This window comes from Halichoeres trimaculatus, unplaced genomic scaffold (assembly GCF_033239565.1).
Source record: "Halichoeres trimaculatus isolate MK-OKI-2021-1 unplaced genomic scaffold, fHalTri1.1 fHalTri1_scaffold_17, whole genome shotgun sequence".
NCBI classification, from domain to species: Eukaryota; Metazoa; Chordata; class Actinopteri; order Labriformes; family Labridae; genus Halichoeres; species Halichoeres trimaculatus.
The window spans coordinates 23246665-23271526 of NW_027437195.1; the positions used below are offsets into that span (position 1 = coordinate 23246665).

The 24862-nt window shown below is 39.0% G+C and overlaps 1 protein-coding gene across 1 annotated transcript in view; it reads right to left on the minus strand.

Moving 5' to 3' along the window:
* Nucleotides 1–5839: 5839 nt before the first annotated feature.
* Nucleotides 5840–24862, minus strand: part of crip2 (cysteine-rich protein 2) — a 31758-nt gene continuing 12735 nt past the window's right edge. Inside the window, exons 2-8 of the mRNA XM_074691716.1 lie at nt 17235–17329; nt 11261–11318; nt 9199–9330; nt 8445–8513; nt 8242–8336; nt 7354–7411; nt 5840–7055 (exon numbers count right to left, since the gene is read on the minus strand). Coding sequence (XP_074547817.1) covers nt 6988–7055; nt 7354–7411; nt 8242–8336; nt 8445–8513; nt 9199–9330; nt 11261–11318; nt 17235–17329 — 575 coding nt within the window. The 3' untranslated portion in view covers nt 5840–6987. The remainder of the gene's footprint in view (nt 7056–7353; nt 7412–8241; nt 8337–8444; nt 8514–9198; nt 9331–11260; nt 11319–17234; nt 17330–24862) is intronic.

Sequence of the window (24862 nt, forward strand, 5' to 3'; positions counted from 1 at the left end):
AAAAGATATTAAAAAATAAATCAATTAATCAATAAATTAATAAATCAATAAATAGATGAATAAATAAATAAAAATGAAAGCTTCAAAGATTTTATTTTTTATCTATTTTCATGGTTTTATTAAAAAAAAAATCTTTTTTTTTTCATATTTTTACAATAATTAATGAAATATGCAATTGTGTATAGTTTTTGATTTTGAAATTATTGCAAGACCCCTATAAGTATTTTTGAGACCTCCACTTTAAAAACCACTGACCAAGCCCATTGCAACACTGCCTGTTGACACTGTGGCAAAACTGGTCCTGATGGTGGACTCAGAATCTCTGAAACTGTGAAACTGTGCACCAAAAAAGAAAAAAAAGTGTAATTGCTCACTTTATATGAGTGCATTTAAATGATGATATATTTTGTGTTTACTCGCTCACTCCAGTGTTGTGTCAGTATCGTCTGGTTATCGAGACTGAGTTTGAATCACTAGAAGCACTTCTGTTTCCTTGTTTAAAAAAATATCTTTAAGGTGTTTTGCACTTCAGGGCCACCTTAAACTACAGATGCCGGGAGTTTCCTCATTTGTCTGTGAGCCTTGGGTCTCCACTGAAATATTAAAGGATACAAGTCTAAGTCCGTTCTGTGTATGTTGAGTGTCATGAGATAACTCATGATGTCATGGAGCATAAATGTGTTTAATCAACTGACATTTACATCACTGAAGTGACCACAGAGACATATACAACGGGTGAAAAGGTCATTTCTGAGGTTGGACAGCAGCTGCATGTTTGGGAAAACCATTGAGGAAAATTTGAATGGGAAGGATACAGATGGCTTTGTCTCTGTGATGAAGAGGACAATGCTTTTAAAGCCCCAGACACCATTTTCCAATAGGCAGGATCTGATGTAACTGTACTGTTAAACCAGACTTATTTAAAAACGAGGCTCGTGACGACATATGTGATTTACGTCCAACGGGAACCTCCTCTTAGCTGTTGGAAAAATCATAACCATAATGGCAGGGTAATGTTCTTAGGCCTGGTAATCACTGCAGATCAACGAGTGCCCTAAAAACGCTAATTGAATTAACGAACGGCGCCTCAATAATTCATTTAGCTAAGTTAATAACAGAAGGGGAAACAGGACAGGGATCCCCTGGCTGTCCCCCACTTATTCAGCTGCCGAGGAGATCCAGAGCTCAGAGAGCCCCGTACAGCTGCTTCTGGGCATCAGAGTCAGATTATCTATTTTTTAAAATGTGGTATTATATACGCTGAAACAAAATGATACAGTTAATTTAAAGACTTCGGAAACATTTTTCTCAGTCCGGCTTTTAAGATAGGATAAAGCAGGGGTGGCCAACCTGTGGCCCGCGAGCCGAATTTGGCCCTTTGCCTTTGGGTGTGTGGCTCTTCGATCCATTCCTAAAAAAAAATACAGAAATATAAATAGTTATGAGTAGTGGTGTGCTGATCAATCTAAAATTGATATATTTATGCCTACGTTGGGATCAGTATTGATCAATACATAGGTGATGAGATTGATACTCAAGTTTCAGTTTCTCTTCTCTACATGTGATCCTCTCAATCGCTCGAGCTCATAGCTATCTAGACAGATAGATAGATAGATAGATAGATAGATAGATAGATAGATAGATAGATAGATAGATAGATAGATAGATAGATAGATAGATAGATAGATAGATAGATAGATAGATAGAAATGTATTACTTTTCATTTTATGTCATTTTGTTTATGTCTGACCACATGTGTGATGTGGCTCTTTGTTGTATCGGTAATTTTTGTGGCTCTGGGTCTCTGACTGGTTGGCCACCCCTGGGATAGAGGGTGTAAAATGAACAAATCCAGAACGCTATTATTTTTGTTCGCATGAAGATATTTGATCCTTAAGTGTTGAAGTTGGCAGGGTTCATTCAGGAAAAGTCTGGATTTAACATTTTTAGAAAAATATCTGATAACGTTTGGTTTATTTCGTCTTAAGGTGCCAAGATTTTGTCACTGAAATGCTATCAAACAGCAGTTTCAAAGTTTTAGATGTTTGCTTTTGTTTCGATGAGACCATGTGACCTGGTAACTCACTGTATGTGTTGTCTGCTAGTTTTGCAAATGGTTGTGTTTGAATACAATATTTGCATAGTGCAAAAACAAATTGGCTCTATAGTGTCAGTGTAAAGCTTTGTAAATAAGGTGTACACTGACACCAGCATTTGTGTTTGGGTTGGGCTGTCTTGAAAATGGTTAAATGACAAGGTCTGGAATGGTTGATTGTCTCTCTAGATGATCCTTACAAGTTACTCATAAAACTCCATTTTTAAAAAAAATCTGAACTGCCCCTTTAAACGTTGCATATTGAGTCTTTAATATTTAATGAAAGAGACATACATTTTAAAGGTTGTGAAAGAACGTAACTGTGACATTATATACATGCATAGGTCATGAAGCCAAAGCCCTTTAGGGAATGGGAAGGGACTTCCTCCCAAAGACCAGCATACCACAGTAAGTGACAGAGACGTCCCCAGAGGCTCATCCTGATTCCATCAAAGTGACCTCTGCACTCCCTCTATTAATACATGTCTGGTTTGGTCACTCTACTAAAGCGTTAGGACATCTGGTAAATAGTTTGACTCCATGGAAATGTTCACAGCCCTCTTATGAAAAATCTATTCAGGGAATAACTGTAGAAGGTGGAAATATTGTTTTATGAAGTGAGACAAAGTCCTCCTCCCCTCGCTGTAGAGGAAATGGTCCAAATGAAAAGAGACACGGGGAGGAATTGATATTCTTTTATTGGAAAAGTAGTTATGAAAGACATTACATAAAAAGAGGATGGTTCCATACCTCACAGATTTAATGCAGAACATCACCTCATCTTTTAGCTTACACGTGTTTCACAAGAGAAAGTTTCAGATGTGGGTGAAGCACTTTAACATGTTCCTAGAGCAGTGTTTCCTTTAACTTTTCTCCTTAGTGAAAAAGTGTTGACTTGTGATGTCTCTTTGCAAACATAATGTATGAGCCGATAAACTATGGAGGGATTTCTCTTTCTACAAAAGCATAGTAGGTATAAATCTTGTTCTTGTGCCTGTAGATAGCAATGAAGCCAAGTGTTGATGCTAGCATGCTAACATATTTCATTGAGTCATCCTTTTACCTGTCTGTTTAGATAGATAAATGTACTGACAGAAAGTTTCTTATAATGAGTTGGTAATATTTACATTGACACAATCTCAGTGCTCATGTTAGCATGCTAACATGCTAATATGAAAACAGTAACAGCTTGTAATGTGAAAGTAAACCAGCATATCTTATTATGTTGATCATGATGTGTATAAAGACAAGCTAACAGAATTTGATTAATGCACTTTTTGATTTTTCTCTGCTTTTCAGGGGTTAGGTCGCAGAAGCAGCATGCTAGGCTGGCTATCCCAGATGTTTACCTGGAGGGTTGAAATAATGCTGCCATTAAATTCTGTAAATCTTCTCAGAGTTATCACAGATATCTTATCCTCGTGTTTCTCAGTATTGATAAACCAAGGGCTAACTATGTAGCCAATTCTGGAAACCTTTAGCATAGCATGGCTAAAACAAACCTGGGCTAATATCTGATGTGTAGCTTTTATTTTCAAATTAGGTGCAGATGTAGGATCTTCAACTGGTCGTTGTCACTGTTGTTAATGTTGTCTGTGGAAAAACAACAACAATAATAATAACAACAACAAAAACATGGCTATGAACTTGCTGTGCTAGCATAGCCATAAAGAACTTCAGTTTTCAGTTTCAATTTTACTTAACAGAACCACTTTTTCTTTTTCAACATTACATGTAAACACAATTTGAACACCAGTTTACAGCTGAAATTTCTTATTCTCAGGAATTAGCCTGAAAGCTGAAGCATGCTAACACAATAATTGTTGGTCTGTATTAAATGATTGGGTATTTCAAATTTTGAGCAACTCTAGCTGTTTAGCTAGCATCAAAAAATGACAATAAGCTTTAAGAAATGTGGTAACTACAGTTTTCAGTTATAAACAACCAAAGTAAGACCTGAAGAAGCTAAAGGCTAGCTTAAAAAAAGATTCAGGCTTCAGCAATCAATATAAAACTCTTGTCATTTCCCTTACGAAATAAAAATATATATACCAACATATTTTTTGAAATGTATTGTAATGTATTGTAATATATTATTTTTCCAATATATTATATATTTGATATACATGGAATAATATATTGAGGGCACATATACAACATATATATATTCATAAAATATATTGCAATATATTGCAAAATATACAAATGATTGAACCTATCATATATTGCAATATATTGGAAAATATAAATACTAAATCTCATATATGGGAATATATTACCTAATATATGATGTGATATTTTCCAATATGCTGCAATATATTTTTCTTTCGTAAGGGTTATAACCTGACAAACAGATCATACAAATAGATTCGGACACAAAGAAATTCAGAAGCTAAGACTGAGTGGACCTGACATAAAGCTGTGAGCATTTCAGTCTGGAGGTCAAAACATCACACAGGTGCTGACATCTGTATCCTCTGTAAGTCCTGCGTGACTAATTAAGTCTGTGACACATGGTTTCATTTGGCACTCTCTATTACAGGAGTCCAAGGTTTGTTTGGCTCCTCACTACTGACGTGGAAACAATAAAGAGTGCACATTGTAGGCGGCTGTGTGACGTGATATACACTGACATCTGTTTGGTTTCTAAGCAACATACTGGAGCAGCCCAAGTACAACGGTCAGAGACGTTTCCACTGTGAAATTAGAAGTGACCAAATGTGGGAAAAATTGTGATTCACTTCCTGATTCTGCGATTAAATGATGAAACAGTGGTGCAACTGTTAAGCCTTCATGTGAGTGAGAAATACTACTGTAATACTGTATCTGTAATACACTGAAACTTTCATACATGTTTAAAAACTGATGTAAGACTGAAACTGTGAGACAGGGTGAAGCTTGTCTTCCTGCTGTCAGTCAGTACGTTGGATAGGAGTGTTAACTGAGGATTAGTGTTTCCTCATGAGGCTTATACCCTCCAGTCATTTCAAACATGTTAAAGTGTCACTTTAAACCTCAAGCAATGCAGGACAATCCTGTTTTAAAGACCTGTCATTGTTGTCTGCTACCTGGTTTACCTCGTCTGTAGGACACAAGGTGCTTTAAGGAGAGACAGTTGTAGAAATATACACTTCTTGCAGCTGAACAAGAGCTCCATGCCTTTCCACATGCCTGTGTGGAATGCCAAATCAGTGATAATGCATATGAAAAAATTACAATATTGCATTATTTGCAGATTTTATTCGCATCAGGCTCCAGCTCACCTTATCAGGATTCCAATATGCATAACCCCTTCAAAAGCTTTGGTTCCTTATCCAGTGCACTTCAGTATGAGCTGTACAATTATAGTAGATGTTCGTGTTGCACACAAGTATCTACTAAAGGTTGAAGTATGTTGTTTTTCTGTACACTTTGAAGCATGACATCATTATTTTGCTTTCCACCCTGCCTTGGAGTACTTTATTTTTCTATCTCACATCGTTTACCAAAAACAGATAACATCAAGCTTTGAAACAGCTGTTAAACACCTGACTACAATAATTAGGAACACCTCGTATAACTTTATTCCCCCTCATGCACCACAGATTATGTAACAGTGCTTTCTGAGCCATAAAACATGCTGCAATAGTTGTGTCAGCTCAGACTTGACCTGAGATAAAGAGCGAAGTGATTTATCTATGAGATAGGAACCAAAGATAAAAATGTTGAAAAACAAAAAACAAAAACAACATCACGGCACAGGTGAAGAGTTTCAGCAATATTTATTTAACTGGGATTAAAAAGACGAATGCAGCAGGGCTGAAGTGCAGCGTTGTGAGCCCTGCAGTGTCTACAAAGCCCTACGATGATGTACGACAGGTCATAAACAAACACAGTAACAGTCTCACAATAATGATACTAGGATGCACATTCTGACAGAATGACTTGTCTGCAGTGTTTCTACGAGCTAAGCTACGGTTTCCTGCTATAATATAATACTTCAGACAGAAAACGTCATCTTTCGGAAAAATAACAGCAGGATTATTTATCTGAAAATATCAATAAAAATCTTGATCGTAGAGATTTGTACAGCTTATATTGCCATGTTTAACCTCCAACATAATCAGCCCCATTGAGGGAAGTAGTACAATGTCTGATGAAATGTAAAGGCTTTGAATTAGCGTCATAAATACCTCATTTTAAAAAATTGTAATCGTGTCATTGGTTAGCAAATTATACCTCATCAAGACTTTTGACCAGATATTTACAAATGCTCATAAACAAACTCATGCAGACTCATGGAGGTCTTGAAAAATCATGTAACAGTCATTTTTTTAACAATATGAGGACATTGTTGTACATTTTTTGTCAGGCAGCCAAACTTTATGGCATTACTAGTACACAGATTTTATGGCAACGTGCTCCTGAGCAGCACCTGTGCGTGCATCGAACATTCCTCTCTGCTTTTCAACAAGCTGCAGCTGAACCAACCCACAATGCACCTTTCCACACCTGAGGATGACTTTCATCACTTTTTTTCAGGGTGCGTGTTGAAATATAACACCTTTTTTTTATACTTGTGGTGACATTAAATGTGTTGACATACATTTATTCATGTGGAAACATGACAAAGTAGGTTGACATTATTTAAATGGTGGTTAATAGACTTAGTTTTTTTATGCTGGATGTGTCTGAGGATGTACGCACAACACATGTTAAGATTGAAAATGGTTCCTCATGGTGCTAGAAGCAGGTGAAGGTGAAGAAGGGGAGAAGGATCCGGTTGGTTGTCTCAGGTATGATCGCACAGGTGAAGGAGGAGAGAAAAAAAAACGCTATGGCTAATACTGCGGTCGATGTGGTCAGTGTTGTGTTGAGCGGAGGGATGAGGCTGAAGGGAGGGGGTCAAAGGTTCAGGGCTGGGTCACAGCACTGGGCTCCTTCTCATAGATATAGCTGCCCACACCACCAGTGTTCACGCCTGGAAGAACCACAGGGACAGCAGCAGCAGCGAGGGGTCAAAGGGTGGTAGGGTTAGCAGAGAGGAGGGGGGATAAAAAACAAGGTTCAACTTGAGCAGGAGAGGTTGCAAAACATTTCCTGTACAGGCTACAGAAGCTGCTGTTTTGTTAAGTTATGTTATGTTATGATGAAATGACTCTTGGGTAATAAAAACCGTTGAGTGCAGAGTGCAGCATGGATCTAATGCTCAGACAAATGACATTCTGTTTCAAGTGTAGCTGATAATCGGTGGGTTGACAGCACCCCCTAGCGGTTACCTTTGGGCCCAAAGAGGACGGCATAGCATGGTTTGTGGCAGTAGGGCTGGCCGTCATGCTGGTGAAGCAGAAAATAAAACATTAACATGATAGACGCTTTTCTCATTGAAGATGGGTGAGGCAAAGAAGATCCTTTGTTAGGTTACAGGTAATTAAATGACAAAGATATTTCCCCCATTTTCCCCTGAAGGATGTAGAAAAACTATTTCAGATGTAGGTAGGGATAGGTACCTTTCACATTTTAAATGATGCTGTATGGATGCCCAGTGGTAACAATTTTCTGTACTTTTTTGTTTATGTGGTTAAAAAAAATTTAGTTTGTTTAATAATAATAAAACATCTTTTTTTTTCAATTTAACATACTTATTCTTCAATATAGAACCTTACAATGCTGTGTTCATGTCCAGCCTACACTTCCGCTCCCTCACAGCCACAAGGATGCATTTAGGTACTTAAACATGGTACCTTTCACTTTTATGCAACAGAATTTGGTGGGTACCTATAAAAGTACCCCAAGTACCCATCACTAGATATAGGTATCAGTTTTGGAACAGTTCCATTTCTTTTCCTGTACTTCACTAGCTTTAAAATCATTGAAACGTTTTTATCCTATCAAAAAAGGGAAAAATTAAAGTGTTGCATTAGTAAAACAAACACAAATCACAGAAAATATCAGAATAAACATCTAAAAAGCTTAAGTCAAAAATGGATCCCTAATTGGACTTCATTTAAAACTGTCATATAAAAAACATTCAATGCAAAAAAATCAAACAAAAATGAAAAATAATCATTATAGTATCTACCTCTGCTTTCACAAGATATGAATGAAACAAACGTATGATACAACATTAGATTCTCATCCTGTTCAGTATTTCTTCATCCTCTCACCTCTGCGTGGCTGCCAGGAGCCAGAGTCTTGCTGCACCTCTCACAGCGCAGGCAGGGCCGATGCCAGTCTTTCCCCAGTGATGTCACCTTCTCAGCTTTTGTCACACAAACACAAACACACTTGTGAGACTTTATGGGAACCACTTTACAGGTTCACACCTTTTCCCCTTCGCTTTATTTCCAAGAGGTGTGGAACTTCTTACCAAAATACACCTTCTTGTTGCATCGGGGACACAGGTTAGCCTCTCCGGAAAAGGTGGTGATGCTGCCAGCTGTCGACACAGAGCAGACGCATTTTAATACTGGAAATGCTGAAAACACGGCACAAGGAATGTTCCAGTAAATGACTTTTCAATCTTTCCAGGAAGTTGTAAAACTCACAAACATACAATGTTGGTGTAGAGACTTGAGGTAAAACTTATTTTTTATTTTTTGAAGGGAACGTCCCAATAATTAGATGGAAGTCAGTGGATTTTAAAAGTGTTCGTACTGCACTGCTTTGAACTGCAGGTGGCGCCAAAATGCAAAGGTCATGGAATATGTCCCATACCAAGGAAAGCAAGCAAGATGTAATACGAATATGTTTGTTTTGTGTGAAGCTAAAACGTGATAGAGGAAAAAATCCAAAAGGATAACTCTTTAGAAACTGAAAATCTCAAATAACTGAACTCTCTGGCTTTAACATCTAAATCAGTGGCAAACGACTACACTCTGAAAACTGCAGAGCAAAGACAAATCGACAGAAAACATCCATTTGTTTCTGCTGACTGTGACATCCACAGACAAACACGCCTGATCTGACATTTGCGAGAAATTCCTCCCAAAGTCCCAGAAGACGTTTGACTATTGAGTCAGCAGCAGTTTTCCTTCCTACTCACAGCTTACACATGAAAAAACACAAATGTCCAGATTAAGTACACCCTGGTTCAGCACACCACTCTCAAGTTTCTGATGTACCTTTGGATGCTGGTTTTGGTGCAAACACTTTCTTCTCCTCAGTTTTGGGGACTGAATCCACGGTGGTCGAAGGCGCGTTGTTGTTGGCTGGAGTGTCGTATATGTAGGAGCCGGCTCCACCGATGTTCACACCTGAGAGCGGTAAGAGAAAGAGATAAAACATGAGGATGAGAATGCCAAAATGATTTGGAAAAAACAGGAAGTATTGATTGTCTGTGTGGTTTATGTCTTTATTCTTAACACTTTTTAAAAACCAACATGTTTCAATTATGATTATAATAACTGATAGGAATTATGTAGCGCTTCTCCAGGGTTGATTTCTATAACAAACATTTTCCAGCAATGAAACGGGACGATAGGGAGCTGAAAAAAATCAGATAAAAACTCAGATTAACGCAGCTTTTGTTTTTGTTAACAAGATGTAAATGTTTGTGGCTGACTGTCAGACATTGCCCTAATTTGTGACTAATCTGTCAAAAAAAAGGGATGATTTTCTGTCTATCAGACACATTCATTAAAACTGTGTGTCCAATTTGCACCTGTTGCAGTCAATGTATTGTCTCCATCGCAATTTTCTAACCTAGAAATTAGAGAGAATCAAAAATAGAGCCAACGTGTCCACAGAAATAATTTGTCTTGGAGCGAAGATGTTTTTATAATTCTATTTCTATCTGTGTGTAATGATTTAAACTCTCTCTAGTGGATCAGCAGCAATGCTCGGCGCGGTGGATGGAAAAGGTCAAAGCTGAAAAGTTCAAATTTTAGTTGAATAATAAAAAATCCATCGGAGGAGTGGATAAGAGCATTGTTGTGTGCAAATTATGCAACAAAGAGTTTGCACGTCACTGGAGCAAATCCAGCCTCTTGTATCACCTCAATGCTACAGACTGTATATGGTGGTGGTGAGCATGGTCGCCAGAGCTGCTCAGAGTACAAGCATGTGGCGCGGCTAACCTACACTCAAGTTTACGAAAAGTCTTTAAAACTTGAGGGTTTTTTAGCTATGTCTAAGGAACAGATCAGAAACAATGCCCACTCAAAATGCAGCAATATTCCTGAAAGTGGATTTTACACTCAAAAGGATTTTTGATTGAAAGTGAGGGTAGAAGACTAAGCGTATGTATGTGTCTAATCATTGGCTAGCTTATCATGTCAAATGTGTGATTGAAATGCAACTAATGAATCAACTAGAAAAGCACTCAGAAAGCGCAGACCTCACGCAACACTTTCGACCTACTTTAATGTTATACTCCCTTTCAGCAGACTGTCTGCTACAATTTGGTGTAAGTTGCAGGTTTGTAAAATAATTTGTTACCTGACTGTTGAAAATTATGATGACCCAGTACATATTTTATATTCCAGATCTTAGTATTCAGAATACTGATCTGGATCGTACTTTTACATCTGTCAGGAACTAGGGTGGCCTTGTCTTGTGTTGTTTTGCAAAGCAATCCGACCATTTATTGTTGTGAGTTATATACACATGGTGAAAACGGCTCTACCACACTATGATAAAGAATCCTTTAAAAAAGTCCTGGATCCAGATGGTGATCCAGATCACCTCCAAAATTTAATCACTTCTTCCTTATCCCATTTTGAACATTTCCTGAAAATTTCATCAAGATCTGTTTGTTACTTTTTGAGTTATGTTGTTCACAGACAAACAGACAAACTCTCCCAAAAACATTCATTCTGATCGTAAAGTGAAGAACTCCTGTCAGCGAGGAGGATGTTTGATTTAGGCTACTGTTTAATTATCTGTGAAGACGTGTGAAGCTGGAAGTTTCTGATTTTACTTTTCGGGTTGTGTAATGAGAGAAAACCATTTGTTGGCACAGCTTATTTACAAACAAAAGCTTATATGACTGAATCACATTTCTGTAAAGGTTTAATGTCTGTGAAGAAACGTCAAAAATACAACACATTCAGTCAGTCTACAACAACAGAACATCAAAGATGTTCACTTAAGAGGCTTAAGGATTCAGCTCACAAGACCATCTCAAATTTGGTAATTGAATTTTAAAGAAGTAGTTGATGTTGAAAATAACAGTTTGTACTTCACCTTTTGGCCCAAAGAGGGCAGCGTAGCACGGCTTGTGACAGTAGGGCCTTCCATCGTGCTGTGGATGAGACACAAAAACACCATGACACACAGACACAACAGAACGACTCAAAAAGCATTAAAGGATTTAAAAACACCAGTGACGCAAACTGAGACACATGATGGGAAGTCCTACTTCCCACGCTGTTTGTGACATCATGTATTTTGGGTATGAGCTGCTTTGTGGTTGGAAGAAGGGATTAAGTCCAAAAAGGAAGAGAAACCTCTTTTTCCATCTCAAGAGACGATAATGACACCAGCTGTATCCAAGAGACCAGACTCTGGGTCTACACACTCATGACTGTCTGACACTTGAGGTTGAGATGAGACATAGATGGCCTGTCCCTGATGCATGCTGGGAATGTGATGCTGGTTTCAGGAGCATGTGATCAGGTTTGGGATCAGAGCTGAGGGTCAGGATGTCCACTGGTCCAGAGCTTAATGCCCATAGAAGAGAAGAATGAAGCGAATGCCGCAGGCGAGACGCCAGGCCCGGGGAGGTAAGGAAAAAAGAAGGGACCAACTACCCACAATCCCTTCTGTTTGGCCACATGAGCTCAGGAGATGCTGTGACAGAAAAAAGGATTCTTCTCTCACCTTTAATAATGCATTAACTGAGACGGGATCAGCTACTGTCGAAGCAGCAGCGCACCTCTTTCACACTCCCTGCTTGACATTTATGAGATCCGTGAAGGTCCGGACGCTGATGCCAAGCTGTGACTGAGCACTGTGGGCTTTCTCAGGACACACACACACACACGCACACACACAGGGCTTCTTTGTAAAGTGAACTGAGTGCTCTGAGAACAGTCAGCTGTACAGTTACTCTGAGGCAGAGAGACCCTAAAAATGGATTATCCATCGCTGAGCGGCCCACTCTCTTCCCACATCCTGGCTCTAAAATCTGTCTCCTCCATCTATACGTCTTTCTCTTCTTTCCTCCTCTGGAGCTCTTCTCCTGCTTTCACTTTTTTTCCACTGCTTTTCACGGACCACAATGAAGATAAATAGCTTTGAACACTTGCGTGTTTTTGTTTTGCTTTCTACATCTTTTATTTACAGCAGAGTCTCCACATAATTAAGAGACTGTACTGACATGCGAGGGCCTAGTGCTCTACATGCTTTTAGCTTTAATGATTACATTTCCAAGCCTTTTTTGCAAGTGTCCTGGTCGATTTTAAAAAGAATCCTAATACCAATATTCACTCTCTTTTCTCAGCAGTAGTCCTTGGGAACTTCAAAACCATTACCAAATTTACACCAATTAATCCGAACATAGCTAACGGCTAACTGAGGCTACATCCTATTTCCCTAATGAGGCATGATCCTTGTGTTTTAATTAGGGTGAGATGTTGAAATAAATTGAATTGTATGTTACAAAAAACTCATCAAACTGTTAAAACTTGCTTTGAGTAAGAACAGTATTCAGTTGTTAGACTCTGACTCTGTACCCGAGTTTGAAACAAGCCTAAATCTAGTTTCATGAGGCAACAGTTCATGAGATTTCTTCACTGGCATATTTATGCTAAAGAGCCAAAAACTTAAATTTAAGATCTGAAAACGGTTTCATCTTAAAGCCCATTTTTGGTTAAGCAGCTGCTTCACTGTAGTCTCAAGAATCAATAAGGGCCTGTGTCCACTGACTGCATTTGTTGATGTCAGTAGTTGTTTCTTACACAAAACCAATACAGCTCCTGATTTTCAGTGTTGAGCTTTTATATAACTGCAAAAAACTGAAATCTTATCAAGTGTTTTTGTCTTATTTTCAGTAAAAATGCCTTTTTAGACTTGATATGAGCCAAATTTCTTATTTCAAGTTTTTCAAAGACAAAAATGAGGTCTAAATTGCCTGTTACAAGTATATAAATCTGCCAGTGGGGTAAGAGAAATGTGTTTGTATTAAGACGTTATTCTAATCTTCACAAACACGTTCCTCTTACCCCACAGGCAGATTTTTTTTAACTTGTTATATGCAGTTTAGACTTCATTTTTTGTCTTTGTCAGGTGAAAGAGGCTCATATCAAGTCTAAGAGGACATTTTTTATTGAAAACAAGAGAAAAACACTTGATGAGATTTCAGTTTTGAAGTGTTGTCACTATGCTTTAAATGCTCTGAGCTAGCTTGCACACTTCAGCATGTGGACTGCAGAACCTGGAATCAAATCTCACTTCTTCTCACTGAAATACGATCTTACCTTATCAATCAATCAATCATAATCAAGAGTGGGAGGGACTTCTGGTATTAAATTAGTCAAGAAAGTACACAAGGTTATCTTCTATCTACTATTTTTTGTTGTGTTGTTTGTGTTGGGGTGCTGCTTGTGCTAGGACATGGTTACGTTCAACAAGTTTTAATTTAAAACTCTAAATTTAATAAATCATCAAAATCAAACATTAAACATAAAGAGAAATGTAAAACAGACTTATCATGGGAAGCAGAAGTGGCTGGGGACAACTTTTGTGACACAGAAGTGCTATTAAGTTGATGTCACAAAAATGCTGTTAGTGGACACATGCCCTCAAAGGCCCTGTGAGGAACTCTCAGTTTGTTTGTATGGAAATTTTAAATTGTTCACAGGAGATTTTAAGTGTTTAGAAGTATTGTAAATTTTCCTGGTTTGGATTAATTCATAGAGATAACATTCAAGTGCAATGTCTGACTACAAGAAAACAGTATATCATGTCTGACTCAAACTGTGCTAATCTTGTGCTATGGGTAAACACACTCCTGATCTTACGGGGTCAAATTTGACTCGACACTTTGTCTTTTTAAGCTCAGCAGCCACAACAGTTCACAGAGGGCTTCATCTGTCCCTCCTTTTAAAGAAGCCTCAAGCGAGTGCTGCTCCGAGGGTCAGAACCCTCACATACCAGGCCTGCAATGACACCAAACATCCTTCCCAATAAAGCCCCAGTGTCTTGACATGCTTTAATTTTTTTTAAAAATATAACATCTCTCACTCTAGTTTCCATGACGATGATGAAGTATTGAGTTTTTGCCTACTAAAGTTGACATGGCGCTGCAGCCTAGGGCAGGATACAGAAGGCGTGCGTGGTGAGAGGGAGTATAAAAAGGAGGGAGAAGAGGAGGGTGGGCCTCAGAGCCTGTGTGACTGCATTACTGTAATCATGCAGAAATTAAACAGCAGAAGAGCATCCTTTGAGCTCTGCAGGGAAACTGTGTTTGTATACAAGGACGCTGAGATCACATCCCCTCTATGTTGAGAGCTGCAGACTCAGACAGGTGATATTCACTGAAGCACAAGGAGTGCAAGAGGGTGAGAACTGCTGTGGCTGGGTCATGAAAGGAAAAATGAAGAGAGGCATGATAAGAAAATCCCCGGGGTGGAGGTGCCAGATAGTGAGCAGCACGCACAGTAAGGGGAAATCATAAGTCCTGATAGACTGCAGTGTGATTATATAACAGACAGAGGAAGAAAGACAAGTTTTCTTGTTTCCCTGAGGGGGGTTAAAAACCCCACAAGGACGACTCAAACTGACAGACACAACCAGAATCACAACAAGGTAGGACGAGAGGCATGTACTCAGCAATTTCCTGAACCAAACACAGGATCTTTGGTGGAAATGAAAGGAAAGAACATCCTATCTTTCCTGAATGAAAACATTTGGTAAAGACCTGCTGCTGGTGTAAAGACCAGGTCATACAAGCTATGGTCAGTCAAAAACACTGGTTTCAACTGACCACAATTAAACTACAGCTCTTTCTTTCGTTTGTCTTTTTACATTATATGTCGCCAAAGGCACCCCAATCTATATCTACTTTTATTACAAACATTCTTTTATTTTGAAAGGACACAAATATTGTCAGATTCATTTAGTCAAACTAAGTGCCCCATGAAACCTTATTTAATTTATGATTCTATCTATGGATATGCTTTCCATCCTTCTTTCAATTTTCAACACACACACACAACTAAAGTTAATTAAATAACTCTAAAATGGTACAGATCTTTTGGCATCACACCAAGCTGTGGTTTATGTGTGGGACACACTCGTCGTAACGCCACTATGAGGGTCACAATAATGTCAAACAAGATGACTCAAACGCAGATAGCTATCTTTAATGTTAAAAAAAGGGTATACTGATTCATCAAACTTCTTGTCATTTTGAATAGTCACTTAAGTGTTCGAGTTTCTTTTGACTGCTTTGTGAGTTATTTCTGCATCCCTACAGGAAAGACTTTGTCAAAAGAACAACAAAAAGTTAAATTTAAGTGAAAAAAAAAGTCATTTAAGTGAACCCCCCCCCCCCCCCCCCCCCCCCCCCCCCCACATATTTGATCACCCATTAGCTACGCTGAGATAACAACAAATGCTAGCATCAAGCAACTTACCAGACAGTGACACAGGTAGCTAGGGAGGCTGATGGCAAATCCCTATTTATAAATTTCACAGGATTGCATAACACATACTTGATTTTCGAGCTAACATGACTTTAGATTGAAAAAAAAAAAGATCAAAATATTAGCAACTAGTGCTTGAAAGGTAACATTAACTGTTCTCTAAATATAGCTTATGAGCTATCAAAGCAATTGTTTTACTTTTTGAAAAATCACAAAATTTCTCTGTTTCAATTGTATTTTCAGTAAGTTTGTGCTTTTAATCCAACACTGCTTAAATAAAAAGCATTATCGGGACAGGTGCTATTAGCCCAAATATCACCGACACATTTTTACGTAGATGATGTTTTTGAATGTTGATGATTTTCAAGTCAACACAACACTGAGCACAGGAGGGGTCAAGGGAAGGGATATTGCCCCTTAATTGACTGCACATGGGGTTATTTTTTAGGATAATAGTAAAATGAATTTAAATGATTTAAAAGAATTCTTCCAGGAATTGTGTTTACAAGAAAGAACAAAGAAGAGCCAGAACAAAATGTTCTTTCCAAGAAATCAAGATGTCCCTGAGAAATTGACCTTAGTCTACTCCTCACTTCATCGTTTTATCCTTTCAGACATATGAATAGGAAGTCCCCTTTGGGCGATCCTTGGATATTTTATTTGCAAGAATGGGCCAAACAGATGTACAGACTCAGTACAAACAACCACAAAAATTGTGCCCTTGGTAAACCATTTCATTAAAACACATTAAAAAACCTGGAATAGTACCGTAGCAAACTTATGCCATTTTCCAAGACAGTTAGCATGCAAGCTAGCTAGCTGAACTAACCTATAATGAAACGGCATGCAACCTACTCCAAAATCTCCCGTACATTACTGAATTACTTCATAATTGTTAAACTCAAACAACCCAGCAGCCCTACAGGGCGAAAACATACTGGTGGACATATTTCATGGAGGAAATGCTGTCGAGACAAGTCAATAAGTCAATACACAACCAGGCAGCTCTGGCTTCCCCCTTTTTGGATCTCACAACAGCAGTCAATGTACTACAAAAAAAGTGTGAAGGTTTTGACCTTTGGCCCCAATTGACATCAAAATAACTTTCAAGAATGGGTTTTCAGAGAAAAGCCCATAAAGTCAATTTATGAAGCATCACATGAGCCATTTGGTGGACACTGTTAAAGAGCATCACTGAGCGCATACAACGAGCAGCATGAATGGTCTCAGTGGGGAGTCAACTCCCAACACCAGAGGCAATGTTAGTGACCTGCTACATGCACACAGCTATGTAGGCTACAAATAGTCTATATCACTGCCCCAGTTTTAAAGTTCAAACACAGAGAGTGGCCGTGGTGTGTCAGCAGTGATTCACATTGTTTTAACGTAGACTTACAGAGGATATGTCTGAACCAGAGTCAAACAAAATGTATACAAAGTAGAAAAAAAAATCATTCTTGAAACAAATACAAATCACCTTAAGGTTTTTGAAACTCATAATGGCACCAGTACTGAGTCTGCTTAATAAACCACTTGGAGTGCAAATGTGTTACTTGTGTATTTTCACTGACCTCAGCATGGCCTCCTGCATTCAGCAGCTTGTTGCATCGGTCGCACTTCAGACACAACTTGTGCCAGTCCTTTCCCAGCGATGACACCTTTTCAGCTGCACATCAACACAAAAGACAGAGACAGAAGGACGAGAGTGAGCGCCAGCATCCACATAAAGCAGCATTTGTGTTTATTCCTGCAAACAACAGATTTATTCAGGCTTTGTATCTGTTATAATGTGTCGTTCAATCAGTCAGCGCAGAGAGAAATGACGTCCCTCATTGCTTCACTCTGCAGAATAAAGATCAATTTGTCCTGTGTCTCCAGGACGGTGCCCTGGGGAAAGTCCTGTGCCAAGTGAGTGATTGTCTGTGGATGGGGCGGGGCTTTGGTGGTTGTAGGGGGATACTGGGAATGCCTGTGTGCCACACAGGATGCTGTTATGATGTCATCTCAGGATGGACAGAAAGTGGCGTGAGTCCCAGCCCAGCTGGAGCAGTGGGGGGTGCCCGCATCTAACCCAAATCCTTTGTGTTCGCCCTCCAAATATACACACACGCCCCTCCCCCCAGTTTACTGTATACCCATCCTGCTGCAGACGGCCCTTCAACCCCATTTCCGTGCCCCTTTATTCGCCTCTCTCCCAGACTGCCCACCCCTCCAGACAAGCTAGGGACCCTAATTATACCCTTTCCAATAATAAATCCCTGCTGCTCTCACACAATGGACCCTAAGGAGTCGTGGAGGCAGCAGAGGAAACACCTTCTCTTATCAAGGCAGGGCACAAATGGCAGGAAACTCAAGTCTGTTTCCTACATACCCTAGGTCAAAAAACGCACACAAACTCAGGCACATGCACACAAAAACACTGCATATATGCAGACGACTACTTCCTTTTATATTTCCGAGCTTTAGTAGCTTTCCCACTTTTACCACAACCGACACAAGAAGTGTGGAAGTGGAACAAATAAAATCTTAAGCAGACTTAAGAGTTTAGTGTTGAACAGCTCTAAGGAACAAAAACAAAGCGATAAAAGAGGCTATAACTTCACATAGATATCACAAAAGGCTGACACACAACCAGAACTTATAAGCTCATAAATGTATCAGACCTGTTCAAGCCAACCAACAGTTTTTGCTTTAAACAGTCATAACAGCACCTAGCATGAAAAGAATTTCAAAACACACAAGATGTTCACCTTTCACGGGGGTTTCCTCTAACTGATGCCAAACTGATTTAACAATTTCTGCTAAGAATCAGATTAGAGGTTTGTGAGTACCCCACTGCATTTACCGTCAGCTCTCTCTTTCAATTACGACTAATTGGAAACAACAGGGCCTTTGAGAATACCTTGGGACGGGGTGAGGGACAGAGGAGACCTCCCATGAGCACTTGAGAGCAGAGGAATGCTGACTTGGAAGAAGAAGACTCCCGGAAATGTTAAATCACCCCTAAAAGGTCTAGTTTGTAGGAGCTGAACAGTCTGTGATAAATCACTCTTTGAATCAATAACCTGCACTCCAATCAGAGGACAGTCACAATACCTCCAGACACAAACACTGGAGTTAAAAGAAATGAACAAATTGGATGAGCATGATTTGTCCTTTTTAAATTTCTTCAGCTTCCCATGAAACTCTTGTGCAAAGTGCTGATTGTTCTGACGTGTTTACTTGTCTGCTGTAAGATGGAACTAGAGAAGGGATTATCTCAAATACTGGATGACATTTACAGCAGCAAACTGTGCTGAAAGTGAGAATATTAGCACCGTCTCAATGGCTTGTTTGGTTAGATATTTGCACAAAGGAGACACATATGAAAAACCTACAACATTTATTTTGATGTATTAAAAAAAAGTGACTCCAACACTGACACTGAACTTAAGTTTGAGTCCAACCTGCTGCCTCTTACCCCCATGTCATCCCCATGTACTGTGAATTATAAGAACATAGTCTCTATGATGTCACCCATCTGTTTTTGATAAGGAATTTTGAAGCCTATCGTTGGGGAGATTATATTGGAAATGAGGCGGGCTTTAAGCTTCCTCACTAACAGCTACAGGGTGCTCATCTGTCCGTCAAGTGAGCTGTGTCTCTGATTGGGTAAACTTGTGATATTAAAACCTTCTAAACTGCAGAGTTATAAAGCAATTCACCCACCGTACAGTGTATGTGGAAAGAGAAATAGGCCAATTAGGACAAAGTCATCTTTGAACCAAGCAGTAAACCAGGAATGGGTGCCTTTCATATTTGTGAAATGATACGGTACAGATGCCCGGTACCTGGCAATCAGTATCTGTACTCAAGAGTACCAATTTTTGGTACTTTTTTGTGTTTATGTTGCAAAAAAATATTAATTTCTTTAATAATAAAATGGTTTTTTTTTTCAATTTAACATGGCTATTCTTCAATATATAACCTCTTCCACTCCCTCCCAGTCACTAGGATGCATTTAGGTACCTAAACATGCTACCTCTTGATTTTACATGAATCGATACCCGGTACTTTTGACAGAATTCAGTCAGTACCTATCAAAGTTCCTAACTCCGTACCCATCCCTACTGTAAACACTTTCATTTATGCTGCAAAAATCATCTTTTTTGGTTTGATGTGTATTTGGTTTCTGGTACTTCTGGAGCCAGCTTTAAAGGGACACTCAACAAACTACAGTTTAGTGCTTCTACCATTTCTTCATTCCTCACAGCTGGAAGTTACAACTTAGTCACTCCTAAACCCTGTTTTAAGCTGCAATCATTGTCCTGTCCTCTCTAGTGAAAAAAAGCATAAAAGTCCCAGGAAGAACAACTAACAATCCAACTGTGTGCAGTGTTGAATAAACTACTGCATGAAAACACAAAACCTGAAGCCACAGGACTGGATATGGGAATTGTTCTAATCATCTTTGTTGTTTTCTGTTTTACATAAGCTACGTCCATTTGGGAGGCGAAATGAGTGAAACGATGAGGTGTAATTATTTTGCTTTGATTACTCTGACTGGCTAACAATCCCCCTTTAGATTTAGTTTCCAAACACCAAATCCATCTTGCTTATCAAGTTGCTAGTTGGGCTTTAATCACAGGCAACACATGCAAAAGGAAGTCTTGGCCGGAAGTCTGTTACGATTAACTTCTGGTTACACCAAAAGTGTTGTACAATGGGACATGTCCCCAAGAGGCTACAATGCTGTCAGATTATAGCCAAATGCTTTCATAAGAGCAGAAGAACAGATTTTGGCTCCTAAACTTCAAAACTTGAAACTTCCTAACTCTGCCATTTTTAATTCTGGTTATAGGGTTGGTTGATGAAAACTCCCTCCTTAAAAAGTAAGAAAACTTGGGCTTCTCTTTATAAATTTAGCCTTTTCTAGTTTCTGCAAACCTCTAAACACTTTCAGAAATACTTAAAGAGATTATAAATAGAATCAGCAGGGGCTTAAGCTGACTCCTATCGAGGATAAGTGAGTGTGATTTATTTCCCACTAAATTGAAGGACACCCATAAACTTCCTGACACCTCCAGAGTGTTAAACATACAATCAGTGTGTCCTCAATGTGTCATGTTTAATGTGCCGGTGACTGACTCACGCCTCATGCACACACCTCAGGACTGGTTTGAATGAAACCAGACGTCAGAGTCTTGCTGGTACGTCCTCATTCCTGCGCACGTGTCTGTGTCTGTGTGCGGTAACAAAGTCCACTGTTTAACGGCTCGCTCTTTAAAGGACTGTGTTATTGTAAGAGGGGTGAGCCTGTCTGTCTGTATTATGTGTTGTTGGAGTTATAGAGTGGGGGAAGGTGGAGGGGGATCTGCTCCTGGCCCAGATGTTTATATCCCCAGCTTCAAGCCTCTATCCCTATTATCCGTTATATATCCCCAGCCTCTGAAAAAATAAAAAATAAAGCCAGAAAATGTGCACCTACATTGACATTTTACAAAAAATAAAGCAGAACAGATCGAAATGATGTAAAGGCTGCACCAATGTGCTGATGTCTCCGAAAATAGCTGACGTGTAGGCACGAATGATTCTGCTTAAGTGCCACCAAGTCCTCCTGTACCTCATTATAGCAACAACCCCAGGGTAAACGCACCCACTCGTGTAAACAAACAAGCCCCCGTTCGCAGGAAGGTCTATCCGGAAATTTACTTCGACATTGTCAACATCAGCGAGGATGTGCCAAATCCTTTTTTAGTTAATCTGTTTTCTCTCGCGACAGTCTGCAATTTCCTCTCACCGAAGAGCAGACAACAAAAGATTCCTCTGTGATTGGATGTAAACAGAGAGCCAGCTTTGGGAAACCACTGTTGAAGAGTTAAATTACATGTTACCTGACATTTGTGTTTGTTACTGTTGTATTTTCTCTTGAAAAATAACTGTTTACAGATTTGAAGTGTTGCAGCTGAAGTCAGGAGAAGTCTGTTTGAGTTTAGTCATTTGGAGCTTTTGAATTGCTAACACTTAACTGTTAGATGTTACAGTCAGCCTATATCAAAGAGCTCCTCTAACTGTCCACTATCTGAGCCCCTCTTAGCTACGCAAAACAACACAACACAACCTAAATTTTGAAGAGGATTAAATTCCTGCAATAATGCTTGCCTTATGTTTTTTGCCCTCAAGACCCATAACCTAAATCTTTTAATGTTTCATGTGGTGTTTTTACAGGGGAGATTTATCTATTTTAATTCCAGGGCTTACCACCCTATGTGCAAATATTCCACCAAGACACAAATTTGACAGCCTACCTCTGCTGCATCACAGCTTGAAGATAATTGAGATTGGTTTAAAGTAGGAACAAAAAAGCATGTTTTTATCCCCCAGTGATGGCTCAGCTCTCGTGAAAACAGTAGAACCATCAGTTTGAATGTAAAAGATATCAGTGTTTGAGTTACAACTGAAATAGTAGACGAGAAAGATGCTGAAAGGTGAGTTGATGAAACTGCTAAACTGTAAAATGTAATTAGCTGAGCTGGAGTTCAGGCTTTGAAAGGCTTTGAAGTGTCTTTTAAGTTTACACATGAAAGCATATAGTTTCTGTCCCCTGTAAAAAAAAAAAAACACACAAAAAACTCCAAAATTCCTGAAGCATTTAAAAACTAGCGGTGCAACGATCACAATTTTCTGGCTTGACCTACCGATACCGATTTGTATTTATTATAACTGTTTAACCTTTAATGTTCCAAACTTATTTTTTTTAAATCACTGAACAATATCTGTAAAACAATCAAATCTTTATGTTTTAACTTAAACAACCAATAAAGTGTCCTAAGTTTTTGGTCTCAGAGCAAAAAGCAAGGAAATGTCTAATAAGAACTATTTCACTCATATACTTACTTTAAAATAAACACAGGACTGTGCTTTGACATATACAAGACCCAAAATGAAACCACTATATCTATGTAGTCATACATAGATCATGTAACATTTCAGATGGACTTAAGTGTATAGCTGGAAACAGCCAAACCTTGTAACAGCCATACATGTCTTAATATTGGTTATTACGAACCCTGAGTCTCCTAATATAATTTCCATAGGTGGGTTAGCAATTGATAGCAGACGGGTAAATATCCTTATCAATGCTTTTTCCTGTGATTACACCCTGAAATCATGATAACCTAAAGGCCGGTAGACCGATTCTGACATGCACTCATCAGCTCGAGGAAATCACACCATTTCTGTCTTTGTTGCAAGAAACTATGCATTTTTTCCCGTAAAAACTAGTACATTACAAAGTGTACCCGACACAAATTTCCCCTCCTGGTAGGGAAAGACAGCAGAATGAAGTAGGCGTTTTATTTAGCTAACGTAATAAAATGTCTTTCCACTGGTCACTTAGGCCCCCAGCAATGACAGTGGCCGGGGGGAGACTGGACAGACTATATACCACAGAAAGTCAAATTCACTAAAAGTGGAGAAACTTTTTTTAATTGGACAGCAACAAGATGTAGTTTGTTTTAATTTGTGAGCAATGTAAAAATGACTTCCAAAACAGAAAAGTTGGTTTTGCAGTGTGCAGCCATTAAATTGGACTTCAACCTACCCACTGCAAGCTGTTTTGGACATTTACAGAGCAGAAATTGTCACTATTAATTTTGATTTGTTTCCAAAAAAACCTGTAAACTTCTCTAAATAGCTTTAAAGTGTGCAGGCAGATGAATGTTTCAAGAAGTGAAAAGCTTAAAGTTTGAATATTGGATGAATCCAGTCTTGATGCTGAAAGTGAGAGCAAAAAGTCACATCTCTTTAAGGTTTTATGATAAAAATGAAGTACTTATGAGATTTTTATTACAGTAAAATATCCTGATCTTTGGAAAATGTAGGGGCTGCAGTGGTCCAGAAAAACTCCTAACTTATTAAACTCACTTCAGAGTGAGAAAATATTGAGAATAACTTTCTGTATCAATTTCATTTCTGACTGTGTTACTGCAGAAACTCTGAGCTTCCAGCAGGTTGGAGGTCATGATCACACCCATATGATACCTGCACAAGTAAGCCGCTTAACTTCGTTTGTAAATTCCTGCTCTAAGCTCTTCCGTCTGCTCGTGTGCGCTCTGATTGCATTGTCAATATGGTTTAAATCACAGAGACAGCCGGCTGATGACTCTTCTTCTCGCTGATTTAGCCTCAGTGTTTTACAAGTGCTCACTTTCACTGATGCTGCTGAATATTAACACAGGAGAGGAGGCGCGACTCAACATGCTTGAAAAGTGTTCTTGTGATTATGCAGAGGTTTTTTTCTGCAAGACTGTCAAAATAAACTACAAATACCGCGGTTAGCTCTTGTAAGATTTGGAAACACATTATCACAGTATTATGTAAATGTAGCTGCAGAGTCTGTTTTCTGCTCTAACCTGACATGAATAAACACAACCTCGGCTGGGGCACTCCACCCACTGAGGAGTGAAGGTAATGTGGAGCCAGGAACTTACCAAACAGGCTCAAAAGTATTAAAATTGATTTCACACCCAACATTATAACAATATAAGTGCCACCATTTGATTTTAAGCAGTGTCATTGAAACACAATAGACTTCTCCGTTCAGAGAAACGAGTGAGTGACTTTAGTTCTTTTGCCTCAATCAATGAAAAGTCTGGATAGCTCCCTGATCAAGTACTACAGATTTGACCTAAGTTTATGATATCTTCATTGTCCCCAAAGGAAAATTTGTACATAATACATAAACAACCCAACCAAATCATCCACAACATGTGCATAAGTACATACGTGTCTTTTTTTTTCTTTTCTGGCTCATTTATTGGCCATGGACACTAAATTGGTTACATCTGTGGTGGTATTTTTTCTGTTTTTGTTCCTCTGTGTGTCAGGGATCCTTTGTGTAACCATGGTTGCATTGTTTACACACAAGATCAGCTGTTAGCAGCCTGTAGCAGGTCAAGGCTACCTGGTGCTAGACCGGATGTCCCAAGCGAGCTAAAGAGAAGGAGACAAGACCAACAGGCCGGTGCTCTGGTGTAAGTTTAGAAGAGACAATATCAACCTGTTTTTACATCCTTTGTTATGAGGAAGGTAAGATCAATCTTCAATAAGATGGATGAGCTAGTGGTGCTAACCCATCACCAGAGAGAATACAGGCACAGAGCTAAAACCAGACACGAACGCCACACTGGAAGGATTTTACCTTCTGTGGGCAAACTGG